This window comes from Numida meleagris, chromosome 2 (genome assembly GCF_002078875.1).
Source record: "Numida meleagris isolate 19003 breed g44 Domestic line chromosome 2, NumMel1.0, whole genome shotgun sequence".
Classification (NCBI taxonomy): domain Eukaryota; kingdom Metazoa; phylum Chordata; class Aves; order Galliformes; family Numididae; genus Numida; species Numida meleagris.
This window is the reverse complement of record NC_034410.1, coordinates 54,196,914-54,222,483: the sequence shown is the minus strand read 5'-3', so window position 1 is coordinate 54,222,483 and position 25,570 is coordinate 54,196,914. Positions and strand designations below refer to the sequence as shown.

Below are 25,570 nucleotides of genomic sequence, written 5' to 3'. Positions count from 1 at the left end.
ACAGCTTTATCACAAGAAACATCATATTTGTTGTGTGTTAAGCTTTGTTAGGTGTTGCTTTAAAACACATCTTCAAATAATTTGGACCAAATTGGGGCAGGATGGGAAAAGACAGGTCTGTAGATACAAAGAGCACAGGCTGTAGAGAAGATCAAAGCAGCAAGGGAGGGAATGGAGCCTCATTCATCCGTAGATGTGTAATTTCAACTTTGTTAAATAGTTTTTGTACATGATGGGAGGTTTCTGTTAGAGAAAGAACTGTACTTCTTTCATACCAAAATACATTATTTACAATTCATTGTGGACCTCTACTAGCTGCTTATTTTACAGTTATCTTTTTATGTACTTATTTCAAATGAACCACCTTCTTGTATGATACAAAATGATGTAGAGTGGGGGAAAAAGGCTATCGTTGCATGTTACGTTTTCATGAATTCATTATGCTGTGCATGGTTTTATAGTAAATCTAATCTTGAATATTCCTCTCTGAACTCAGATCAATCACAAGGTGGGGGGGCAAGAATGTCTGGCAGTAAGTTGCTAATGAGATTACAGCCATAGTAGGCCTTGAGTGTTACTTTCAGAAGAAGGGGAAAACTGCACGTTTTGTCAAGGAAAGAAAGTTTATGCATACTGCGTATCATAATTTTGAGATGTGTTGTTCTTAGATTCTGGAGGAACTTCAAGCTGAAGTTCAGGCGCACGTCCAGTGACTTTCAACCACTGTGATCTACTCTGAATTTCACATCAGTGCAAGCTTTTAACTCTATCTAGTAACTCTCGGAGTTGACAACTTCTGATTCCTCATAGTTTTTGTTACAAAGTATGTTACCCATTAGATATAAGGCTTTCACAAGAAACAGTATATCATTTTGTCATGGTACCCAGTCTCTAAAGCTATCAGTTGTTTCCTTCAGTGTTTTCAGTGGTACTTATAGCAGTTTGTTGTTCATGGGTAGTCTTTGAATAGTGTTGTGTGGCTCTTGAAAAACATTCGTGAACTGCTGTTGCATGCAATATATTCATTGATCTAAAGGAAGTGTGCGTGTTTCTCCTATTTAGTTCAGTAAGTATTTATTTTGTTTTTAAAGATACTGCTCAGGGATCTTGGTTGAATCTTCTGTCACTGTTTTACGATTGATTATGCTTCTGTTGCTGCAGAAAGAAATTGCCAAATAAATTAGTTTTTTTCGAAGTATTCTGCAAATATAAACATCTTAAATTATGATGATTTATTTCTTTGAATTATGCTTTTACTTGAACTGTGTATTTGGAAAACTAGACTGGATGGAATTCAGAAAAAAATGAGGCCTCATTTCCAGTAGATTGTTTTCATAGCTGACTTAGCTTTGATCCAAGAATGTGATTTGAGATTATAGTTGCTGCCAAAAGGTTTAGCTTCCACCAGTTTATGTTCCCACTCTGTCTTTATTGTAACATTTACATTTCTCTAATCCTCAGGCAGCTGAATCAGAAGAAACTTTTCATTTGGTTTTGGTGGGAGTGTGCATCTTGGGTTTGTTTGCTGGGGAGGATGTGTTTATGGTGTGTTAGCTCCCCAGTGTGGTTTGATCAGGAATCAAATACTAGGATTCACCTGAAAAGAGGGCGCAGATCATGTGGAGGTGAAACTGGACGCGGTAGTATCAGCAAGTTATCTCCTGGAAGCTGACTAGAGAGGTCAGGGGATACTAACGTAGCCTTGTAACCTTCATCCAGCTAAAGATAATGTAATCATGAAGAAGAAATGTAATTTAAGTAATAAAATGGATTTTCACGGTGTCATGGGAGTACCCCTTATGAAAAAGAGGAGTATGTGTGGTCATATAGTCTATAACATCTAAAAATTTAATGAAACAAACCAAGAGATTCTGCTATAAAGAACATCATCAACTGAAATGAAAATAAGCTTATGGGAATTCCGTATTAGTGTTTAGTTCACTCTGATAATGCTGTAAGTAATTTATCTTCCACAGATGGCTTTGTCAACATCCAATTATTTATCAAATTTTATTAAAAAATAAGATCTTTTTTGTAATAATATCACTGAAGTGTGATATTTCTGCTCCCTGCCATAAAAATGCATTAGTTCCATTTTTGGCTGTTGCAGTGATGTTATGGCTCTGCCATCAGCTGCTTTCCAAACCACCATAGTGAAGCAGGGGAGTACGTGTTTCTGTCACAGCACTGATATCTTGCTTTAAAACAGTGAGTGCTAGAGATTAGAATGGTAGGTTTAGGATAATATGTGATCTAAAAAGGATGAAAGCAGATCCTTACAGTGTGGCTTTCCTGCAGTGTAAGCCAAATCTCAACTTCTGTGTTCCTGCCCCTGAGCCACTGTTGATTACGGGACCATACTGTAAGCCTGTTCTGGGAGTTGGTCTGGTCTGAAGAGATGACTTTCAAGGTTAATCTTTGTCATTATCAGCTTCCTGAGATAACTCGTCATTGCAGCTGCATGAGCACTAAAGCTAGCAACAGGCTGTGATTGGGAATAACAGAATGAGCCATGAGGGCAGAACTTCAGTGCTCGGTGTTTGTGACTGCATCCTCAGTTTTTTGTCCTGAATTCCCTGACAAATTCAGATAAGGATTTTTAGAAGGTCAAAAGGAGTCTTTTAAACGTAGGTATTGGGATTTATTTTCAATAAAATGAGGTAGGGAATGCAAGAGTTTATGCTGTTGCTGTGGATGTAAAAACCGTTTAACATAACTGCTTTGAATTTAATTTCTTACAAAAATCTTGCTTTTTACTTTCAAAAATCTCTGAAAAAGCCACAGGTCCAAGCAATACAGAATTTGCATGTAGTTACACATGAAAAATTTGTTTAGGTGTATCAAGATGGAAGACAATAAATAGGGTTTAATTATAATTATTCCTAGATTAAATCACTTTCTATCCTTAACCTATTGAACAGTATTACAAAAGAGAGAATTTCCACAGGCAGACGTCTGTCACTAAAATTTAGTTTTACATGTTTTTTTGTTCTCTTAGTGTTTTAGTTCAAGTTGTACTGTGGATACCAAATAAGTCAAAGGGAATAAGCAGTACCCCAGCTGTTGGGCAGCAGTTTAAAATCACTTAGTCTTATGCACCTTTGGTGTCGGAGATCTGTAAGACAATATCCAGCAGTAGCTTCTTTTGCCACTGGCATGAGGGACTGCTTGAGCATTAGGGAAATGCAAGAACAAGAGAATTAAATGTACTGGGATTGCCATGCAAAGGGATATTGCCCAATCATAGTACATACTGAGAGAATCCATGCTTGAGAAATAAACAGCGTGCTAATGCTGACATGTCCATTGAAAGAATTGTTTCCCTCTTTCTTTTCTGTGCTAGCTATGCACAGATGCTTTGTCACTCATTGCTGTTGCTTTTTTGCTGTGGAACAATTCAGTTTATTTATAGGTTGCTCAAAAAGTAATGTCTCCTATTTATTTCCATGGAAACTACAACAGATACAAAGAGTGGAACAACACTATTTGATATAGCAAATTCTTAGCTACAAAACACTATTTTTCAACATGGTCGTTACCATTAACCATGCATTGCTGCCAGTGATGAACGAGAGCCTGCATGCTGCGCTCATGAAAATCTGCACCAGTGCAGGTGACCTGCTGTAAGCACTGCTGAAATGCACCAACTACTGCTTCACTGTGCTCCCATCCACTGTTTGGTCTCCATAAATGTTCAGCATATGTTGATGAATGTCAGTGAGTACAGTTTTTCTCCCACACGGAGGAATTCAGGGACACACCTTTGCTTCATATGCACTTCACTGTCAGAGGCCGTTTTGTCAGAGCGCCCCCCTGGGGCCATCTATTGCATGACAACAACATGTAATGGAATATCGGTGAGAAGGTTCAACCTCTATGGCCATCCCACCAATATTCACCTCTGATGTCATGGAGCAACATAATAAAATAGGAGGCATTACTTTCGGAGCAGGCCTCAATTATTTATAAGTCTGGAGAAAACTTTATTTCTAAATAAGTGGCTATGTGATACATAATTTGCAAACAATTGCTTTGTAAAAATGGTATTTATATTGGTCTGCACTTGGTGTGCTGTAATCTTTGTGATACGTTGCAGGTTCGCTAAAGGGCAAGAGTTCAAGACAATGTTTAAAGAGGCTTAAAAATAATTAAATGCAGTCTATAATAACTAGCTAGAAATATCTCATCTGTAATACCTATTCCTGGGTGGTTTTTTTCTTAAAACCAATGTCACCTCTTCCAGTGAAGATATCCACTTTTCTTTTCCCTGGGTATTGGAAAGTAAATATTGCAGAACACTGTTCCAGTGCTCAACTGTCCACTCCATGAAGAAGCTTGCTAATATCAAATCTAAACCTTCTCTGGTGCAACCTGAGACTACTTGTGTTCTGTGATCCAGTTAAAATGGATTGGCAGACCGCTTTTCTGCCAAAGAATAAAAATGTATCCCTCCTGCCATGGAGGTGCAGAGCTGTTCCTTGTATCTATTTCGTGTGGTTGTGTGGAGTTGTAATGTATCTTCTAGGATAGCTGCAAGTTGCTGACCTTCAGCCACTGTCTGTACAGTACAGTCACTTGCAGTCACTGACTGTCACTGCAGTGCTCTCACCTGCTGATGTACAGGCTGATGACAAATCTGTGGTTGACTGGAGATAACAGCAAAAAACATCCAGCTGTGAATGTTTAATCCGTCACTGTCAATATTTGCAGGTCAGAAGAGGAACATCTTAGGTAGATATCCAGTATGGATTTCACTTGTGGAAAGTTCAGTAAAGAAAGCATCATGGAAGAAATATTTCTAATTGCATTTTCAAGAGACTTTTCATCCAAGATGGCCTGGAATTACTAATGTCCAAAACTTGTGTGTACATGTGATCTACTAGTTGTATGATCCTTATGCTTTTATATTTATTACCCTTTTTTGTCAGTGTTTGAAAGCAGCATCTGTGTCTTGTCAAGTGTCACCATCTGCCGTGTAAGGTAAAATATTTTGCTGGTTTAAAACCCTCTCTGGGACTTGGGAGAAGGGAAGAGAGGAAATTAATCTGATACCAGTCAGACCTCCAGCTTTCTCATCTCTCACTTAGAGCTTTACTGATTCCTACCATCTGTCTGGATATGTATTTAGCAGCTGCAAAGTGACCACACTGCAAAGGTATGTTCTATGTATCAGTGGATCTGAGTAGACAGTTGATTTCTCTTGAGTGGGATTTACCAATATTCTTTTGCGTCAGTATGATTCTGTTGATTTGAGATGCGTTTGAAAGGGTAAGACTTGGTAGAATCTGCTCTGCTTTCTTCTAAGCGTTGTTGTAGGTGCAGTTGTATTCCTGAATATCAATTTTGTATTCTGAGTGACTAAGCTATGCAGTGCATTAGGAGACAGTGTTTTTCTTGCTCTGTTTAGTGAAAGTTATTACCTATGTAAGTAGTAGCCTCTTGATTAGTTTAAAAATACTAATATGATACAATGGATGTGTTCCGTAGTGCAAAATATAAGCTGTGTGGGGCTCACTGGGACACTGTATTGTACATTAACATTTCCTTGAATTTCCACAGTTATGTTTCTCATACAAAATTTCATATGATATTTTAAAATGTCATGTCATACATTATACAGATAATAAGTTTGGATTGCAATCTCTTCCTATGCACTGTAGCATTTTTTGAAGTTAAAAGCATATGATTGCATATACTTGTTGTTGTCAGTGATTGTTGTTCAGCATCTTGGCCCTTTAGTTAAGGTATGCTTTAAAGGTGGTGGACTACTTGCACTTCAGAGAGGAAAAAAGTCAAACTGTAAAAAAAAACTATAGGTGAAAGTATACATATGGAATTGTATCAATGATAAATATGCTATTCTTCATAAAAAATTTACAAGGCAGTAGCAGCCAATAGAGAAGCAATTTCCCAAAGTATTTTGAGCAATAAACAGAAGTAAGATAGTAAGATAATGCTGGTCTGTAACCTTTGTAGGCATAGCTATTTCCTAGTGCTTTGTTTTGCTTCGTTTTTCTTTGCTGCCCTTTTATCACCCTTCCTTTGTGTCCTTCACTCTCATCTGTCCCAACTGTCGTGCTCTGACCAGTTTCTCATTCAAGATAGTGTGGAAGCTAGAGAATCTCTAGTTTTCCCATCCAATCAGCTTTTCATTTTCATTGTGAAGTGCTTTATTTACAAATGGCTTAGCCCAGTAAGACTTAATTTGTGACTTACTTTTCTTCACTCTGCTTAGTTTTCTGTAGAGAAATAATAAGGCTGTGGTGCTAGGAATCAGTATGCTGCTGCTATTTGTGTTCATGGAGCACTTGCTGTTGAGAGGTGGCTGACAGACACACCAAGAAACATTAATTTGTTTTATAATGAACATAACCTAAAGCTGTTGTAAAATAGGGGAGGTATTCTTACTGCTTTCCCTTGCATTAGATTTTGACATTCACTTGTCTCTAATAAAGTTAAATAACATTTAAGCAATTTATTTAGCCATATCTTACCCAACTAGCAGCAAAAACTGATTAAAGTTGTCCCATACTACTTTTAACACCTCAGCACTAGGAGTCATAAATGCGGAATAAAAAGAGTTTACTGTGCTGGAAGAGAAAATCAAACATTTAAAGGAAGCTGGATGTCATTTGTTCGTTTCTACTTCTTGTTTTGCTTTAAATAACTTATTTTCCACTGAAAATGGAAGCAGTTCCAATAAGATCACTATTTTTTTCTTTATTTTAATTGCAGAAGATATTTATTTTTAAAAAATCAGTATTGGTGGTGGCCAAATAGTAGGTATATCATCCTGATCAGAAGTATTGAGACTGACTGACTGTCAAGTAATTAAAATAACACTGAAAATGCAGTACACTGCTAGTGAAGTTTAAATTGATTATCAGCATGTGAAGCATTTGTCTGCAAAGCCTTAGTCTTCCCTCTAATTGCATTAAACTAGCTGTCTGATAGTTTTTATGTTTGTTAAGAGAACATAGTGGCCTAAATTTGTCCTGAACATGGCAGCTTCAAGTAAAGGGTTGTTTGTTTTTCTTTTGATGTTATATTTTGCTAAACTGATTACCAAAATAGGAAGGAGGATTATTACCTACCTTGATATTGTCTGAAGTAGATAACCAGTTCTTAGCTCATGTGCTTCTCTACTCGGGTTGCCTGGAAAAAAATTATTTAAGCTCAGTTTCGTAGTTTTTGGTGTACTTGCACATCTTGTTTTCATTTTGACTTTTTTTTTCCCCTATGAGGGAAATGTTTTCTTGCTGAAGTTTGTAACTACTTATATGTGAGGAAAAGCTAGATGGTGCTTATGAAAAAGTTGACTGTTAGAATAGGAATGAATAGGATTACTTAGATTCTTGGATGATCAGGGCATTGCTAGGAGAAAATATAGCTAATTTATGACTGAAACTGATTCACATCTATTATGCTCATATAGCGGGTAACTTAGGAGATAATTAAAAATAGTTATGCTACCGTAGCAATTATTTATGGGCTGTACTAAACTGCCATCAACTAAAGAAGCATCTATGCTTACTTCAGAGTTAGCCTTCTTTCAGGAATCAGATAAAATACAGAGTAATAAGATTTTTGTCTGGATTTCCCCATTTATTCCATTGACAATCAATCAGTGATTAATTGGATTTATTTTTCAGTAAAGGTGTTTCTGCTATTTTCTTCAATCCTTTCTGATGTAATTGACAGTTCATTCAGATTCCATTCTTCTATAACTGTTCTCAAACTTATTTTTGCAAGTAATCTTGGGGATTTGGAGGATTTTCTCATGACGTACTTAGAAAAGTGTTTTGTTTTTCTTTACATTATATCATTCTAGCACTTCTGCTAAAAATTATCATGCAAGTAAGATCAAATCCAACCTTTTTGTGTTTTTTGCAAATACAAATAACTTATCTTGCTGACTTTTAAAATATGCCTGTTGTATAGCAAATGTTACTTTGTCTGAACTAGAAACTAGATCTATAAATTCTCCACCTGTAGAACGTATTTACAGGGTGTTTAAAAAAAAAAAGTGAAGTTTGAATATTCTATACGGAAGAAAGCATTTCTATACATTGTGTTCGATTTTTCTGGGCAATGCTGATAGTATGTTAGATATCTGCAGCCTTCTGTGCTTAGCCTTAATAAAGAGAAGCCAGAAGCCGTTTTCACCTGTTTGTTCACTGAAAATGGGGCAAAATGGTTCTAAATGCAGCTCAATAACCTCATTTTAACATATGCATCTACCTCCATGTTCTAAATCAAATGCATCGAGGCTGTCAACACTAATTCGACATAGTTAAAAATGAGTTGTCTGAGCCATGTAAAACAATTTTCAAGCTGCTATCTAACATAATTCTGAGCCTTCTGTATGTACAGCCTGACAGCCTAATTGCACATCTTAGCATGTTTTTACACTTAAATTCTAGCTGCTGTTCTCTGTGAATGTTATTTAAACTTGCCTGCACAAGCCTTGGTCTAATTGTGAACTACTCCTTTCTAACTATTTTTATTTTATCAAGATACTCTGATATTGGTATTTCAACATAAAGAAAAAATGCAATATAGCGTACTATATGCTAAGTGCTTTGAATAAATCTTTAGAAACATGCACAATACTGGTCTGCTGTAATTAGCTAGAGTTGTAATTTGTTTGGAATTCTAGGGTTATAAAAATGCAAGTCTCCTTTGATGTAAAGACCAGGTTATTTCTAGATACAGCATTGAGCAACAGCTTCTACTGTTAGTGTTTAGTCAGCAGTTCTCAATAGACTGTCATAAGATGGCTTATTTTTAAATTGAAAATATGCATTATTTAATTTGCTCATTTCTAGTACATCTTTGAGGCAAAATAGCTTTCTTTTGCTTTGGTAGAGTCTTAACTCTTGTCTGCTGCCATCTTTAGAGAGCAGTGAGTACAGTCACTCATGTCTGTCTGTGTGATAGTCTAGTAGCTGCAGGTATTGAGCTACTGGGTCAGCATTGCCAGGAATATTTTTACTCTGAGTACAACTTTAAAATAATTATGAAAAGCTGCAGAACTGGAGCCCCCAGCTGATGCGAAAAAAAAAAAAAAAAATCCCTGCTGTGATGCACTCACAAAATGAATAATTACCAGAATAGCCATGCTGCTAAAACTTTGTCTACTATAGCGGTATTAAATTTTGATTTTGAGAGAATGTAATTGTTGATCTCTGTTGTTCTGTTTTTTTTGTATGTGAGCACACTTTTTCTCTGCCAGGGCATGAGCTGTAGGCAATATTATCTGTTGCTCCTCATAGCAAGTATGATGATATTGCTTTCTGTGATGAGCACAAACAGCTGCCTGTCTCAGATATTTTAGTGCTCCAGCGTCAAGCTTGCTTCATCACAAAGGTATTGAGGGCTGGATACAGCTGGCATACTGCAACACAGCTATAATCTCAAAACCCACCTAATATTCATCAGCTTCGTATTGAGCTGGGCGCTTGTGGAACTAACCACTTATTAGTGCCTGGGATTATCTTTTGTTGTGTTTTGTATTGTTTTTAAACTACTAGTTTTTCAATTAAAATCCAAAATTACTCATGGACTGAGTGGTCTAGTTATGCGGGGCACTTGTACAGTGCTCATGTTGCTTCACTACTTTAAAAGCCTCATGCTTTGAACATATAGACTCTTTGCAGTCACGTTGCCTAGTTCATCAGAAACCATTTCAAAACTGGGTTGACATTACCATCTTCTCTAAGTTTTCAGTAAAGCCAGTTCAGAAATAGTTTTCCCTAACGTTCGTTACCACCAGCTGATGTCTGATAGTGCTTATGCTAAACTTAGGTTAAAATTATTGACCTGTCAAGGAACATGATATCCACTGGAGCGATTGCACTTAATCCTACCCTTTGTTATGTAGGAAACCCATTGCTTTTTAAGTTTGGGCACTGTCCTCTACAGAATCCTTGTGGATATAAACACTGCAAGAGAGATGTGGTCATTGTCTGTGGATTTTTTTCATTTTTGTTTTGTGTTTCTAGGTGGAATTTCACAATAATAAATGCTGTCAAGAAGGTATTTGAACATATTTTGAGGATCAGAAAGTTGTTACAAAGTGAAGCTTATATCCAGAGAAAACTTGCTTTAAGCAAGCAAATGATGGAAGCAAGAGAGTAGGCAGAATGGGGTTTTTTTTTACACTTTTTTTAACACTTCTTTACATTTGTTCATAGATGTCCATTCTTTTTTATAACATAATATAAAACCAAGATTGGGGCTCAGAAGCAGTGTATAATCATAGAATCCTTAGAGTTGGAAGGGGCCTTTAAAGGTGATCTTGTCCAACTCCCCTGCAGTGAACAAGGATGTCTACAGCTAGATCAGGTTGCTCACAGCCTGGTCCAGCCTCTCCTTGGATGTCTCCAGGGACAGGGCACCCAACGCCTCCCTTAGGCAACCTGTTCCAGTGCCTCACCATCTCTGTTGTAAGAAATATTTCTTCCTTATGTGCAATGTAAATCTCCCCTCTTTTAGTTGGAAATCATTTCCCATTGTCCTATTACCAAAGACTCTGCTAAAGAGTCTGTCCTCTTCTTTCTTGTAGCCCCCTTTTAGGTATAGAAAGGCCGCTATCAGGTCACCATGGAATCTTCTCCGTGCTGAACAGCCCCAGCTCTTTCAACCTGTCCTCATAGGAGAGGTGTTCTATCCCTTGGATCATTTTTGTGGCCTTCCTCTGGATGCACTCCAGCAGGTCTGTGTCTCTCCTGCACTGAGGACTCCATATCTGGATGCAGTACTCCAGATGAGGCCTCACCAGCACAGAGTAGTTAGGCAGGATCACCTCCTTCGACCTGCTGGCTATGCTTCTCTTGATGCGTCCCACGATACGGTTGCCTTTCTGTACTGCAGGGGCGTATTGCTGGCTCATGTCTAGCTTGACACCCACCAGTACCCCACAAGTCTTTTTTCAGCAGGAATGATCCATTGATAATGTTACAGTGCTGCCCTCAGCACTTCATTAGCATCTTGCTGCTGGCTGCCCCTTTTGGCAGTGAAATACACCAGAAAAGATAACTCAGTCACTGTGCCCTCTCAAATTGCAAGGTGTCACTTTAATAATATGGTAAGATTTCTAACTTTTTAAATTGTATTTAAAATCCTTTTGCAAGTGTTATTTTGTTAGTAAATTAGATAAATTTTTATTAATAAGTCATGATCGCTAGGCTAGTTTTGTATGTCTCTTGGTAAATACTTAGGAATAAGAAAAGTGTTTTGACTTCTGGCAGAACTATGCCTTAGCTAATAGCTAGACTGATGGAAGAGACTTGCAAAACTGTAAAATGAAGCTTTTTACTGCATATCTGCAGATTACCTACAGGTATGATATGACCTTTTCCCCTGTTGCTATAAAGGTTTATGAGGTGGGCACTGTACTGGTGCGTGTTTGTAGCAGGCTGAGATCCCTGAAGTATCCACCTCTGCTACTTCTAACAGTTGTAGACAGTTCTAGTTTTTACTGTTGCCTGGGATAAGAGTACATTGGTGTTAGACTTTGTTCATTTTACACATCTGAAAGGTAATTTCTGTTGATTATAGATCATTGAAGGTGCATTTGTACTAGAATTTTCCCTTTGCTCCTTTCCCTTCCCTTCTGGCATCAACAGATGTTTCTCTAGATTTTCCAATCTTCTCATATTTAGATAATGCTTCTTTCTACATATATGGAATATTTGCCAAAGACTTTATTACTTGTGGATTTACTCACCAGATCTTTCCTTTAAGGTTTTGCCTAAGGTTTAAGTCAGGAAGGTTAGTAAAGCATGGTTCTTAAGAGCATGCAGCTCCGGCTTCCGTTCCACTGCAAGTTCTTTGCTTTAAGATTCACGATTATGGAAAAAATTGGAAGATTGGTACAAATTAAACTATGTTTAATGCAATCAACTGATAATACCAGTTAAGATGCAATAAAAGCAGATGGTTTGATCCACCAGTTAAATTGATCACAAGAGTGTATGATAATACTTCTAACCATAGGTTTCCAAGTCATTGATATGCTGGTTTCCACTATTCAAGTTGTGGCTGCACATTTAATAGAGATGCTTATTTAAATTCTGTTTCCAGACGCATATACTGTTCTGCAATGGATGCTCATGTAGACATAAAGTGAAATGGGACAAGGAACTGGTGTAGCTAGGCAATAACCCACCTTAAAAAGATACTCTAAGATAAATGAGCTGTTATTATCACTGAGATTACCTGCTTACCAGATAATCAGATAGTTCAGTCTAGCTGCAGGGTGCTGAAAGTGGCTGTCATGCTTGCTTCTGGAGGTCATCTTGCAAGACCAGGAAATCTGTACATAAATTTAAACCTAATATCTAGTTGTTAAAGATGTAGTTTTAGCTTTATACTTAGTAATGTTATAGAGGGGAGCAGAAAAAAACTTGGGATAAAGGAAACCAAAGACTTCTTCCCTTTTGGTGTCCAATTTTCATCCAGTAATTTCTGTGTTTTTATTTGGCTCTCTGAGAAAAAGCAAATACAAGTTTTGAAATTGTGAAGGTAAACTTCAGTACCCTGCTTCCCTCTAAAAATGTTGTGAATTCACAATCCTGTAATTTTCTTTGAAATAACATTCAAGTATCAGATCGGGAATAAATGTTCTGTTCTAGTAGAAGAAAACTTGCAGTATTAAAATAAGGCTCAGAGCCAATGAAGATTCAGACTAGAGTTTTTACACAAAAATACACAGTTTCAGAAAAGAGAAAATGATTTCAGAAAGTTCTAGAATGATCTTTGGTGGTACTTAAAGTAAGGTAAAGAAAGGGGAGAAGAACTTTGCTTTATAGAATAATATAAAACTGGAATTAAGATTGTAAAAAAAAATCTTAAACTGAGGACAGGTGTTTATTCTGAATATATCAAGTAAATGTGTGGTCCAAGTTAGTTTGGTATGTTCATTGTGAGAATTAGCAAGGGAACTTTTACTGGAACAATGTTTTAGTAAATTTTATGTCCCTTTGCCTTAGGGCAAACTAGGTCTCTGAACTAACTCCTATTAAACTTCTTAATTGTGCTTGGAGAGTCATCAGTAAAATGTTTGAGGACTTCAAAACATTTCCCTTTTGTAAGCTGAGAAGCTAATGCAGTAGTCTCTTGCTTTCTATCTAAGAGTTTGATGCATTGTTTGAAAAATAGCTCAAACACTACGTCTGCATTTGTGGTGTAAATATTTCAACAAGTTCCAGTCGTTACTTTGAAATGCTTTTATTTTCTGTAAGCCTTCAGAAAATATGCTCTAAAGCAAAAGTTAAAGTATTTCCTCATATTTAGCTCCTTCCCCTTTTTGTGCACTGATTCCAGTATAGTCAGAGTTCAGATAATCATTAATGTGAGAAACTGTTTCTCCTTCTTCTTATTAAAAATATTTGGAGAAAAGGAATTATAAGGATGGTACAAACAGTGTCTTAAGGAAAGAAAAACATTCGGACTGAAAAAAGAGATCTGATGGTGATTTCTATTGAACCTTAAGGTAATGTTATGAGAGAAGTAGTGGGAACTGGGCATATAGAATACTAGAATACCAGAAAATTCATTCTGGGAAAGAGTTTTAGACTGTTAAGAATGTGAACCAATTATATTTGTTCTGTCTCGGAGTTTTACAATTAAAACGAGAAGAAATATGGTCTAAGACAGCAACACTCCTCCTTTTTCTACATCACTATTCAGAAGTTTCTGCCTGCAACTTACAAGTAATTAAGGCTGCACGCTTACAAAGGGAGGGAATGGATAGAGAAGTGTGGATAGGTAAAAGAGAAAGGTGCATTTTGAAGTATGGTCATACGTTAATAATTCAACAAACCACTTCTTTAAGTTTTTCGTAGCTAAGAATTCCATGGTCTCAGTTACCCTTTTTCCTGTTTTGAATGCAAGTCCTACGCTTGAGAACAGAGATGGCTGTTGTCCTTCCTTGTTGCCAGGGTATACTGCTGACCCCAGTTTAGTTTGCTGTCACCCGGTTGGTGGTATGGCAGTAGAGGTTGAATCTTGCCACCAATATTCCATTACATTTTGTTGCTGTGTTGCCCCATCCCTGGAGACTTTCATGGTGAGGCTGGATCAGGCCCTGAGCAACCTGATCTAGCTGTGGATGTCCCTGTTCGTTTCAGGGGAGTTGGACTAGATGGCCTTCTAAGGTCCCTTCCAACTCTAAGGACTGTATGATTTTATGATTCTATGACAGATGGCAGCAGAGGGACAGTCTGGCAAAATGGCATGTGGCATGGAAGCGTATATGAAGCAAAGATCTGTCATTGAATTCATCCATGCAGAAAAAAATGCACCCACTGACGTTCATTAATGCTTGCTGAACATTTATGGAGACCAGCGAATGCTGTCACAGTGAGGTGCTGGGTGGTGCATTTCAGCAGTGGTGACAGTGACGTGAAGGTGAAGCCACTTTCTGAACAGCCATGCACATTTTTGTGAGCACGCTCTTGTTCACTGCTAGTGAAAATGGTGGTGACTGTTGAAGCTGAGAATTTGCTGAGGCACGTGTCAGGAAGTCTAGGTAGTCTTAAATTCATGTTCCTCTTTCTTTCAGGTTAATATGCTTTTTATTTAATGCTTGTCAGCTATCATCTATTGTGTAACAAAAAAGTACCAAATAATATTTCTGCATTCACATTTCTAATATTTGTCTTATAATACTATAGAGACTCTTTATAAAACAGACCGATGGTCTGCAAAGTAGAAGAATCACGCGTCCAGAAATGTTTTATTTTGTTTTAAACACAAATGGTTTATCTGAAAGAAAACTCAAATCTGTTCAAAAATGAGTTTTCTTTGACTGTCACCCAGAATTCTCATTACTAATAAAATCAGTATTATTTAGACACTCCAGTTACAGTTTACAAGTGACATTTAAATGCTATCAAGTATCAAGTAAATGCAAGTATCGGGAAGCTTTTGCCTTGAAAAACGCAGTCTGACAGATGGAACAAAAGTAAGTGGCAAGAGACGCTAATTAAATCTCCAAGAACAATTTCCTGTCATAGACTTCATAGTATTCTCACAGAAATTAGATTAACTGGGCAGCAATGCAAACTGTCTATAGAACCCGTGTAAGTGCACTGCTTTCTGTTAAACTATAATATACGTAAATCCTTTACTTTCAAACACCCTATAAATCTTTCCCCCGCTCCCCAAAGAAAAGGTTTTTTCTTCTCTTAGTACAATTAATAAAAAAGGATGCAAATTCTTTGTACACCTGGTTGAGCCAGGAGAAAGAGAGAAAGACCACAAGCCTGTGCTCCATTGTCCAGTTGTCATACATATAGTTATGTCTTACGGAATTTCATTGTATATGGGAGTTGCTCTTCTGCTTTCCTAAGTTTGTGTGTATTATTTTCCAGTTGCATCCAGAGCACTGGACGTTTACACTGACAATTTAAAACAATTTGAAGATTCCTCAAACTACCACACAACCTGAGAATATCAGTCTTCCTCGTATAATATATTACAAATATGATATGACTTCTATTCAAACAACTTTGACAAGGGTGCTTCTAGTATTTTCTTAACACCCCTAAGCTCCAGATACGCTTTGAGAATAGATAGAATAGGCTGTTGGTGAAGGAAGATAGTACAGGCACAGAGTGAGCAGAAAACAAAGTGATCAAAATTTCCTTTCTAAATACAGATAGTGAACCCTCTTGTAGCAGATGGAACAGATCCCTTTGCGACTGAACAGAGCTGAATGGCTAGGTAGCAGCTTTACTAAAAAGGCCCAGCTGCTGTTGTTATGGGCCAGCATAATAAAACAGGTTACTTTCAGAGCTGCTCTTTTTGATTATAACAGTGCTGCCAGGTGTGATATTCAAGCATGAAACATTCCAACATGCTTTCCAAAAACAGGTTAATACTAAGATTTTGATTATGTGGGGAAGATTCAAATAGAAACATCAAGTCACGTCTGTTATTTGTAAACAAGACTGCTTTTTTGTTATTTTGTTGGTTTTGCTGATTCACCACCTTCTGAATGAGCCAGCGTTAACTGTGACAGAAAATCTGCACACAAAGATACAAAGGAGTGTTGAAGCCCATGCCTGTATGTAGTACACAATTCTAGAAATCAAGTCAGAAATTTGAAAGAAGAAAATGCTATAATGCCAAAGAAAGAAGGACTTGCTGTTGTGTTTCATATATTCTCTATGATTACCCAGAAGAAATGAGACTTGTCCTTCTAGTGGCATTTTTACAGAATAAAATACTTTGTTTCAAAACAAAGTCCAGATCTGCTAATACACACTTCCATTGTATTATAGGAAAGCATAATTATGCACATGCATCATGTCAAAATATCTCTAAAAGCATCTTAAAAGTCATACTAGATGTTCTTGAAGATATGGCTGGTAATGTCTTGATTCTCAAGTAATTGTTCATAAATGGCAAACATTAAGTGTTGATAAGAATATACATAACAAGCTATTCCATTTGGTGAGACAAAAAGTACAAAATAAAAAGTTTTTTTATAAACAGAAAAAGAAACAGTAACTAATGTTAGCTACCATATTTGGAATAAAATTCCTGATGTTAATCTTTGTTTGTATTTAATGTCTTGAGGCTAAATCATACAAGTGTTGCAGAGTATGTCAAAGTAACTTAGTCACGAGGTCTCCATCTCTTCTAGGAAGCTTTTTGTGACCTCTTAACTAGACTTGCAGAGAAGGGAGGGGTCTTACTTGAGTATATCTTACTACATTTTCATTTGTTTAACGACACGTTAAGGTGATAATGGGTAAAAAATGAATGTGTTGTTGAAGAAAGTTGTACAGTGTAGAACAATCTTACAGAACTGAAATGAGTTGAATGGTGTAGTGAAACTGTTGGTGATAGGTGGAGGGTTGGACTGGATGATCTTGTAGGTCTTTTCCAACCTTGGTGATTCTATGATTCTATATGAAAGGCTGTTTATTGTTAAGAAGGCAGTGTTTCTTTGGTGTTTTAAGTGAAGGATGATTCCTTTCAAGAGACTCAAATTTGATTATAGCAGCTGTTCTCAATGAAGAGCCGATGCTTAAAGCTTTTTTCCTTGCATAATTGCTTCTTTCATCCTGTAAATGGTAGACTTTACTAGAGGCTGCTAATTTTCATGTGTGCAGTTCAGTAACGTTAGTTGAGCAGATTTGCACATCACAGTGAGCAGGAAACACTCATTACAGATATAGTTCTGTTCTAGTATAAAGGTCTGACTTTTAATGCAAGTCAGAAATCTGTTCACTCCCTAAACCAGAAGAGCTGTCTGTGAATAAAGGCAACACCTCCCTCTCAGAAATATCATAGAATCATGCAGTATCGAAAGTTGGAAGGGACCCATAAGGATCACTGTGTCCAACTCCTGTCCAAACTTACCATAGGATATTTAGGAAAGATAAGGTACATTTTACATTTTGAGAAAGAAGATTGCTTTTCAGGTACTTCTGCTGTTGAAGAACGAAGCAATAATGGGTGGAGTCTTGATTATTTTGTTAATGCTATTGTATTAGAAAGGCACAGTAAAATGTTTTATTCTCAATTGCTAGTGAAGAAGCTGATTTTGGGGGTGTTTTTATGTTGTGGACTTTTTTATTTGTTTTGCAGACAAGAAGAGAGTCTGAAACTCAGTTTACAAAGGTGACTTAATGAATTATTGAAAGAAATAAAACCACTTGTTTTACATGTTATTATAAGAACCAAGAGTAGGAATAATTAAGTTTAAATTTGTATCTAGAAAATAATATAAATAAAATACAGTTCCATTTTTTTTTAATAATCTTGTGTAGAAAGCCTGACTATGAACAGATATATTTTTGAAAGCTATTCACTTTGAAAATGAAAAGTTTTTGAACTACTATTTTTTCAACTTCTTATGTACTGTCCTTAGATGTTTATTTTCAGGAATTCAGGTGCATAAATTTTTCCATTCTTTTTTTCTTTCAGTACTTCATGCAAGTGTTACTTCTGGTAGGCAATTTCTGTTAGGTGCTGGCTTTCTAGATTTTCTATCTGGAAGACTAGTCCTACTTTAGCACCCAAAGCCTGTCATCACTATGCTTTTTCTTCCCTCTCCCAGTCCCTTCCTTGATAAAGTCATTGTTTTAAATGAGATGTTGTTTGATCCAGTGCTAAGTGAGTTACAATAAAATTAGTTTAAATAAACCTTTTTTCTGATTTTTATGTTTACCAGATATTTTTTTACTTGTAGTGATTCTATTCAATCATACAAGCTTAAAGTAGTTAAATTCGACCTTTCCCCCAGCTCCCTGCCAAAGACATAAGGATCAAGTTATATGCTATGTAAGAATATGCAAATATTTTATGGATATATTTATATACAGAGTATAATATTTTTATTATATCTATATACACATCTATATAAATTTATAAATAGATGTTATATATGGAAATGTTATCTATATGGAATATAATATATATGTATTTTTAAATTTGTGTAGGACTAGAGAACTTGATACATTTTTATCTCTAATATTGCAGTGCTTTTCTAGTTCCTTTTTCAGAAGGTACAGATATTATGCTGCAGAAATTGTAATGAAAGCAGTCAGTCATTTCTTGTGATTATTTTCCTCTGCATCTAGTCCTTTTACTGGTCTATAGATATTGTAACTTCTTTCACTTTCTCCCCTATTTTCTGATGAACTAGTCCTTTTTGGTTTTTAATTTTTTTGCCAATTTTCCACTGTTATTTGATATTTACACTTTGGTTGTGGTTCTGCTTGGTCTTTGGCAACTGATATATTTCTTGCTGTGAATCAGCTTGCAGATTTGTAGTAAAACAACTGCCTTAACTCCACAACCAGTTAAACTGTGGTAGAAAGTATTATTTTTAGTGCACAAGCTTGCATTCTTTTAATACTAATTCTGCTTATCTAATCTCTAACCTGATCATAGAGTCTTGCTTGGATTGTTAAAAAATTGTACTGAGTAGAGAGTCATCTGGGCATGTATGTTATCTTCTCTGGTTTTGCTTTCCTTTATTTTTATGGAGTGTTTTATGGAGATGCAATATTGCAAGGAAGCGATAGAATGTTCAAAGCTTGTGAGTACTGCCCTACTAATCACAACTTCCATAGTTACATAGCCTACAAAACCAGTTTTTCTGTTAGCACTGATGTGTCACGTGGATTTTTGAAACTATCTATCCTACTGGGTTTTTGGATCTTTCTAGAATATTACTGTATTGAGGGCAGAGATAAAATAGTTCAGCCTCACTTTAGTTCCCTTATTTCATAACTAATTGGTTGCTCTGAAAGCTTATCATAAAAACCCTAAGGATTCTGCTTCATATTTTTTTGCAGTGTGAATAAAAGTTGTTGCCTATAACCATTAAAATAAAGTCACTCAGCTTCTGATATCATTTCCTTTTCAATAAGAGTTTTCTTTGCCTTTGGAATTCCAGTAGAATTCTGTATTTACGCTTTCTTTACATTTTCTTTACACTTCAGTGTTGATACTGCTTCTTTTTTGCTATTGTCTTCACTAGAAATTAAAAAGATTATAGATAGATTGGAAGATAGATTACTGAACTCAGCCTCTTTTGTCATGTGTAAAATGCAACACATTGATGTCTTTGTTAGTGTATGTAAGAATTAGATTAATACTGAATTCCAGTAGAAGACATCTCAACATCAAAATAGGGAGTCATCATAGACAATTTATTTTTGAAATATTTACCAACACCAGATCTTGCTGAAGTTCTACGTATTAATAAAGTTTTAGAAGTTTTGTTTTCTTAGCTCTGTCCTGGAAGATTATAAGTTGAATGCACAGCTCCTAGAAGTTGGAATCATAGTTCTGTCTGGTTTGATATACAGCCCAATACTATCATTTGCTGTTAATCTCATAGGCTCAGAAGTGCTTTTTTTTTAATTTGCAGGTTTTTAGTATTACTTTTCCCCATCTCACTTATTTTGCTTCCCACTTTAACTACTGTGTTAAAGTTCCTGATATGCTCCTGATTTCTATTACATTTCGTGGGAAATCCATGTTAAAACTCCACTGTCCTGCTAAAATAGCATAGTTTGGGATAAAGCAGCATCGAATGTTGGAAGTAGAGGGAGGGTTGGAAAGATAATGGGATCAAATTAAGAATTACAGGAGCGTGTGAAAACAAGGAGTCTCTCCTCTAGGGAGACTTCTAATATTCTCCAGAGCATGCCAAACAGTTCCACACAATTCACTGTTTCTCCAGTAGAAGAGTATCTTTTGGCAGTATTGGCACTGAGCTGTGAAGAAAAATGTAAGCGCTCATTCTGACAAAACTAGGAGGATCAACAGCATCTGGAAGATGTGTGCGTTTCAGGGCCAGCTTTGTGATGCAAATGTGGCTTCAGATGCTTTAGAAGTAAGTGAAGATGGTGCTTTTTAATTCCATCTTCTGCATTTTCTGTCTGTTATGCATATTTACTTCAAAATTTATAAGCCACATACCGTGTACTTACTACATTGTGAAGCTCGTGTCCTGTAGTTCAGAAGTAACGTGCAAGTCCAAACTGCTAATTTGTTCCATTTTATAACAAGTAAATCTTCTTCATACAAATGACTCAAATGTTAGGGAGATACCAATCCCAAAACACGTTTTGGATTTAAAAAAAAAAAAAAAAAAAAAGTTAAGCCAAACCAACCCCAAACACTGAATTGGTTTGATTCTTAAGAACAGTTCTGAGTACACTGGAGTTGCGGAATGCTAGCAATGTAACTCAAGATATTTAAAAAAATAATAATATAAGATGTCAAGTACATTTTATAACTTCAAGTAATTATACACAGAAACGTTGAGACTGTTATTCAGCTAATTGAAAGAACACTAAAATAAATGCAGTGCAGATTAAGCTAGTGAATATCTATGTCTAGGTAAGTGTTGCTTAAATATTAATCTTTTGGATTTTTTTAAACCTATTAATTTGTTTGAATGAAGGGCTTAAATCTCTTTGTGTAAAGAAAAACATAGTATATTTTTGATTTCTTGAGAATTCTGAAAGATGAAAATGGTTGTCCTGGTATTTTTCAGCACAGTTTGCTGCTTGGTTAGATACTTAAGTAGAAATCTGCAGCTTGGATGCCATTCTAATTGAAGTGGCTTCTAATAATCATCCCATATTAGTTATTTTCATAAGCAATCGTTTTCAAAATTGGCTGTATTTATGTAGCTCACACATGCATTTTTAAATGTTTTTCACTGAAATAGGGCATGAAAGTTAGAATTACTGACTAGTTCTACAGATTAAATGAGAATGTCATCTTTGTGAAGAGTGAAATAAAAAGAAGACAGCAATAGCTGAACTGCTAGTCTGGCGAAATCATTTGTACAAAGTATTTTAAATACACAATTTCAGTTTGTGAAACATCTGTGACAAACATCTTGCTGGAAAAGCATTGCTTTAGTAATGAAGGTCTGCGGTTTTAAACACAAGACTTGCTGGAAAGGAGTTTGTTCAGAGCTGTAGATCTCTGCTGTCATTTCACTGTCAATTGCTGGATATTAGTACACTGATTACCTTCTTAGTAAAGGTGTGTTCCTCTTGTCTCATCCCAGAAACTGTAATACCAATGGAAAACCAGCTTAAGCTGTAGGTCTAAGAACCTAACAGATTACTTTTCATTTTGTTTAAAAATCATTTCATCCAAGCATAGCATAGACTTCTAAAACCAGTTTGTAAAGCTTGAGAAGCTTTAGAGCAGTCAAGTAGGAATACCTGACTACACCGTGTAGAAAGATAAACCTCCAAATCCATCTGTTTATCAGAGGACTGAAGACAAATACTACGTATTCTATCTTTCTGAAGTCATCAGGAGTGCCATGAGAGTCACCTACGTGTTTGGTGAAGTTGCCCTGTCGAGCATCTTCATTGTTTTGGGTCGTACATATTGCCTGTCTCTGAATGCTGGAAAAAGAAATGGCATATTTTTTTGACTGTTAACAAAATTCTGTATTTCCTGTTTTCTCTCCCTCCTTGCTTGCAAGCTATCCCTTGAGATTTTTCTCTGAAAAATGTATTTCATTTACTCCTACGATATTTGCAGTAGGGCACTGGCAAGAGATTGCCTTTTTTTGCCTTCTTATTTCACAGCTTTTATTTACCTTTTAGAATTATCCATTACAAACCAATGTAAAATCTTTCTGTGCACGTTCATATATGGAGTTTTCTGTCTTGATAAAGCAGGTGTGGCATTAGTGAGAACTTGAGAGTAGAGAAACATATTTCAACTTAGGCTGAGAGATAAGTTGCTTTCAGGAAAATAATAATATCCATAAATACACTCAGTTTCTTTCCGTGTTCTCCTGTGGGATCCTCACCTATGTTTTCTCATGTTTTTATCTTTTTTCTGAAGTCAGCGTTCATGCTGACTAAAGCAGACTCTCAGCAGAATTGATCATGGGTATGATTTGCTTTTAATGTTAATGTCAGTAGTTCTGGACATGATGGAACTAATTAATATGATTTGGGGAGAGTATGAAATTCTGTGCCAGCTTTTCAGAAAGAGAAACAGTTGCATAATGAAATACGTAACTGTTTTCATAGCCTTGCCTTTATTACTTAGCATGAGCAGACAAATAGGTTACAGCAGAGTTCTTTACCTTTAATTCCATTCATAGTGAGATATTTAGAAACTTTTTTGAAGTTACATGTCAGTTTAGGAATATCTGGAAGTATACAAATAGTTATTAGCTAGAGACTTAAAGAAGCATTTGTGCTAGGCAGATAAATACATGCTGTGATAGTATTTTGTACTGTTCATTTAATTTCTAAAGAGACAACATTTTCCGTATTATACTTCTTATTTACAGCTTCAATGTTACTATAATTGTGTAAACACTTTCAGATGTGACTGAAGCCTGTGTGTGAATATCTCTTATGTTAAACAGACTAAATATATTTAATTTGAATAGAATGTTACTGGAGCTGTTTCAGAAGTTGCCTTTAAGGTACTTGTGCTTAATTTGAATTTTCAAGGAGAAAGTCAAGACAAGGAGAAGCATACTCTTTATGATTACTTAACTGTCTAATAATTATGTAATATTGACTATATTAAAACCTGTTGAAGGACACACTGACTCTTGACTCTTTGGCAGGTTGATGACATCTTAGGAGAAGGCAGTGATGAAAGTGATAGTGAAAAAAAAAAGCCAGAAGAGAAAGGTGAAAAACCTGAGATTAGTGCAACAGAGACTACAGCAGTGAAAACAGATCAGAGACCTAGATCATCGTCGTCATCGTTATCATCATCATCAAGTGAAAAAAGCTTAGCAGGCAGCGTACCCAGGTATGAGTTTGTCATATGTAAAGAAAAGTGTTAATGATGTTTTATTGTGTTGCAGCATTATTCAGTATGTTTTTTGACCACGTAGTCTTTATTGTCAACCTTAGTTTTGTAGCTACCTTTTTTTTTTTTTGTAAGTGAGTGAAATTGTCATGCTTACTTCTGCAGTGTTTTGGGATTGTTTTAAAGAAATGGTCATAATAACTATCAGTTGAAAACTTCTGTAGTGTTACTTTGAGTGAGATAAAAAAGTTTTGGGCAACTGTATTTCTCTAATTCTGAATTATGGAAAGTTTTCAATGGGAAATTGATAAAAATGAGGTTAAGATGATTTTATGCTTTAGTCCCTTAGAAACTCATTTAAACTTAATAGTCTTTTCTGCAAAAATGATTTGAATGTCCCGCTATAGATTGTCGACTAATGACTATTAACTAATTTGCTGGTAAGCTAGAACTTGATAATTAAATGCCTATTTTAAATATATTGCTTAAGCGTTCTCAATCTGCAGTCCCTGAAGTTTTTAAGCCTAAAAGCACAGAGAAAGCAATCCAGAGAGGACAATATAAGACAAAAATTATACTAGTTTTAATTTAGAATTGCTGGGATTGTCATCCTGTTACCACCAAGCATTAAAAATGCTAACATGACTTGGCTGTGCACTGTAGTTTTTCTGCTCACTTACAGCTGTTTTCAGTGGTAGGAATTGAAGCTGAATAGCTCACGTAAACTAATAGCTTTCCTTACTGGCAGGTAAAATTGTAGGACTTCAGTGGCTTATATTATTTTGACTTTCGTGAGCCAGTGATAAATTAGAGGTGCTGGCTTACAGACTGAAGCAAGCATCACAGTCCAAGTAAAAGTTATTGGATTCTGCACAGTAAGAGGTAGTTGTGAGTTTCACTTGTGTTCTACTGCACAAATGATATGCAAGAGGAAAAACACCACATAATTTGTTACAGAGATGCTCAAGAGGAGATTTTGGTTGCAGTGTGTCGGGGGTTTTTGGAGAATGAGCTACATAGGGAAAAAGTTAGTCTAGTAGGCATAAGGTATAAAAATTTAGTCCATTTCATATAGTTAAATTGGAATTTTAAAAAATTGCCTCCTGAATGGAGTTTGGAAGAAGAAAGACAAACCAGCAGTGAATATTTTTAGAATTCCATTTGAAGTAGCAAGAAATGTTGGTGGCATATCACTGGTAGTTTATCCTAAAAAAAAAAAAAAAAAAAAAAAAAAACCATTAAGGATTATTTTCAAATACTTTTCCCCATGTTTGGTTTACAAAGAGCAAGTACATTTGTAATTAACTTCTTCTCGACTTAGGAAAGCTTGTAAGTGAGCATGGGTATAATTCTCCACTCAAAACAATGCAACGCCATGTGTGTATCTAGTAGTATTGCTGCTAGAATAAAGTCTTTGAGAGGCTTCCTAAGTAACTTTTCTATTTCTGACCTTTCTGCCTTTTAAGTCAACCCCTGTCATTTTGTTAAGTTGCATCCAAGATTGAACCCAAATGGAGTGCTAGCAAACACGCACACAAAGTGCTAGTTCAGATGCTGACCCAGTGTCTACTAGGCAGGAAATGCTGCATGATTTCTGCCTTGTCATCCTACTTCCATTTTTAGTTTGAAGTTTTAAATTGATGCCTTCATGGTCAGTTTGTGTTACGTGTGCTAATGATATATTGTGCAAGAGGGATAATGTTAAAACAGTTGTTATACAGCAGAATTAAAACCTCCAAGAGCTTAGTCCACTACCCAGAAATACTACTTCCTAGGCAGTATGTGGCAGCCACACTGTTGGACCACTAATGGGGACTACGTTTCTGAAAACAAAGCACTATGCAGGTTCTGGCAGATTTAAAACTCCTGTTCTGAAAATTGGAGTCCCTGGGGTGTTAGGTTGTAATTTTCAATTTTTTCTGCTCAGTTACATAACCTGGAGTTGCATTTTATTTGTTGCCATGAGCACCATTTCCTCTTGCCATGTTAAGAAAACAACAGGTTCCTGTTGTAGAGGCCAGTCCCAGCTATTCATTATGTAAATCTACTGTTGGTCTGGCCTTTAAATCATTATTTCACAACTTCCTGTGATCGCTCTTGTGTTCATATTTTAACTATTAATGTCTCCAGAATCTATACAATAAAAATCATTTTTTTAAATGAAGAAAAATATTATCCATGATCCATTACTTCCATATTTTAGCTCAGCTTGTTCCTACAAGAGATGCAGCCTGCAGTCTGTAGATTTCTTGTAAGTAATGCTCCACTTGCATCTCTTCAG

At 36.1% G+C, this 25,570-nt stretch overlaps 1 protein-coding gene across 1 annotated transcript in view; it reads left to right on the top strand.

The window, feature by feature from the left end:
- The window catches only part of CTDP1 (CTD phosphatase subunit 1), a 104,770-nt gene that overhangs the window by 46,768 nt on the left and 32,432 nt on the right, over positions 1 to 25,570 (top strand). The window contains exon 12 of the mRNA XM_021387559.1: positions 23,099 to 23,289. Within this exon, the coding sequence (XP_021243234.1) occupies positions 23,099 to 23,289 (191 nt within the window). The remainder of the gene's footprint in view (positions 1 to 23,098; positions 23,290 to 25,570) is intronic.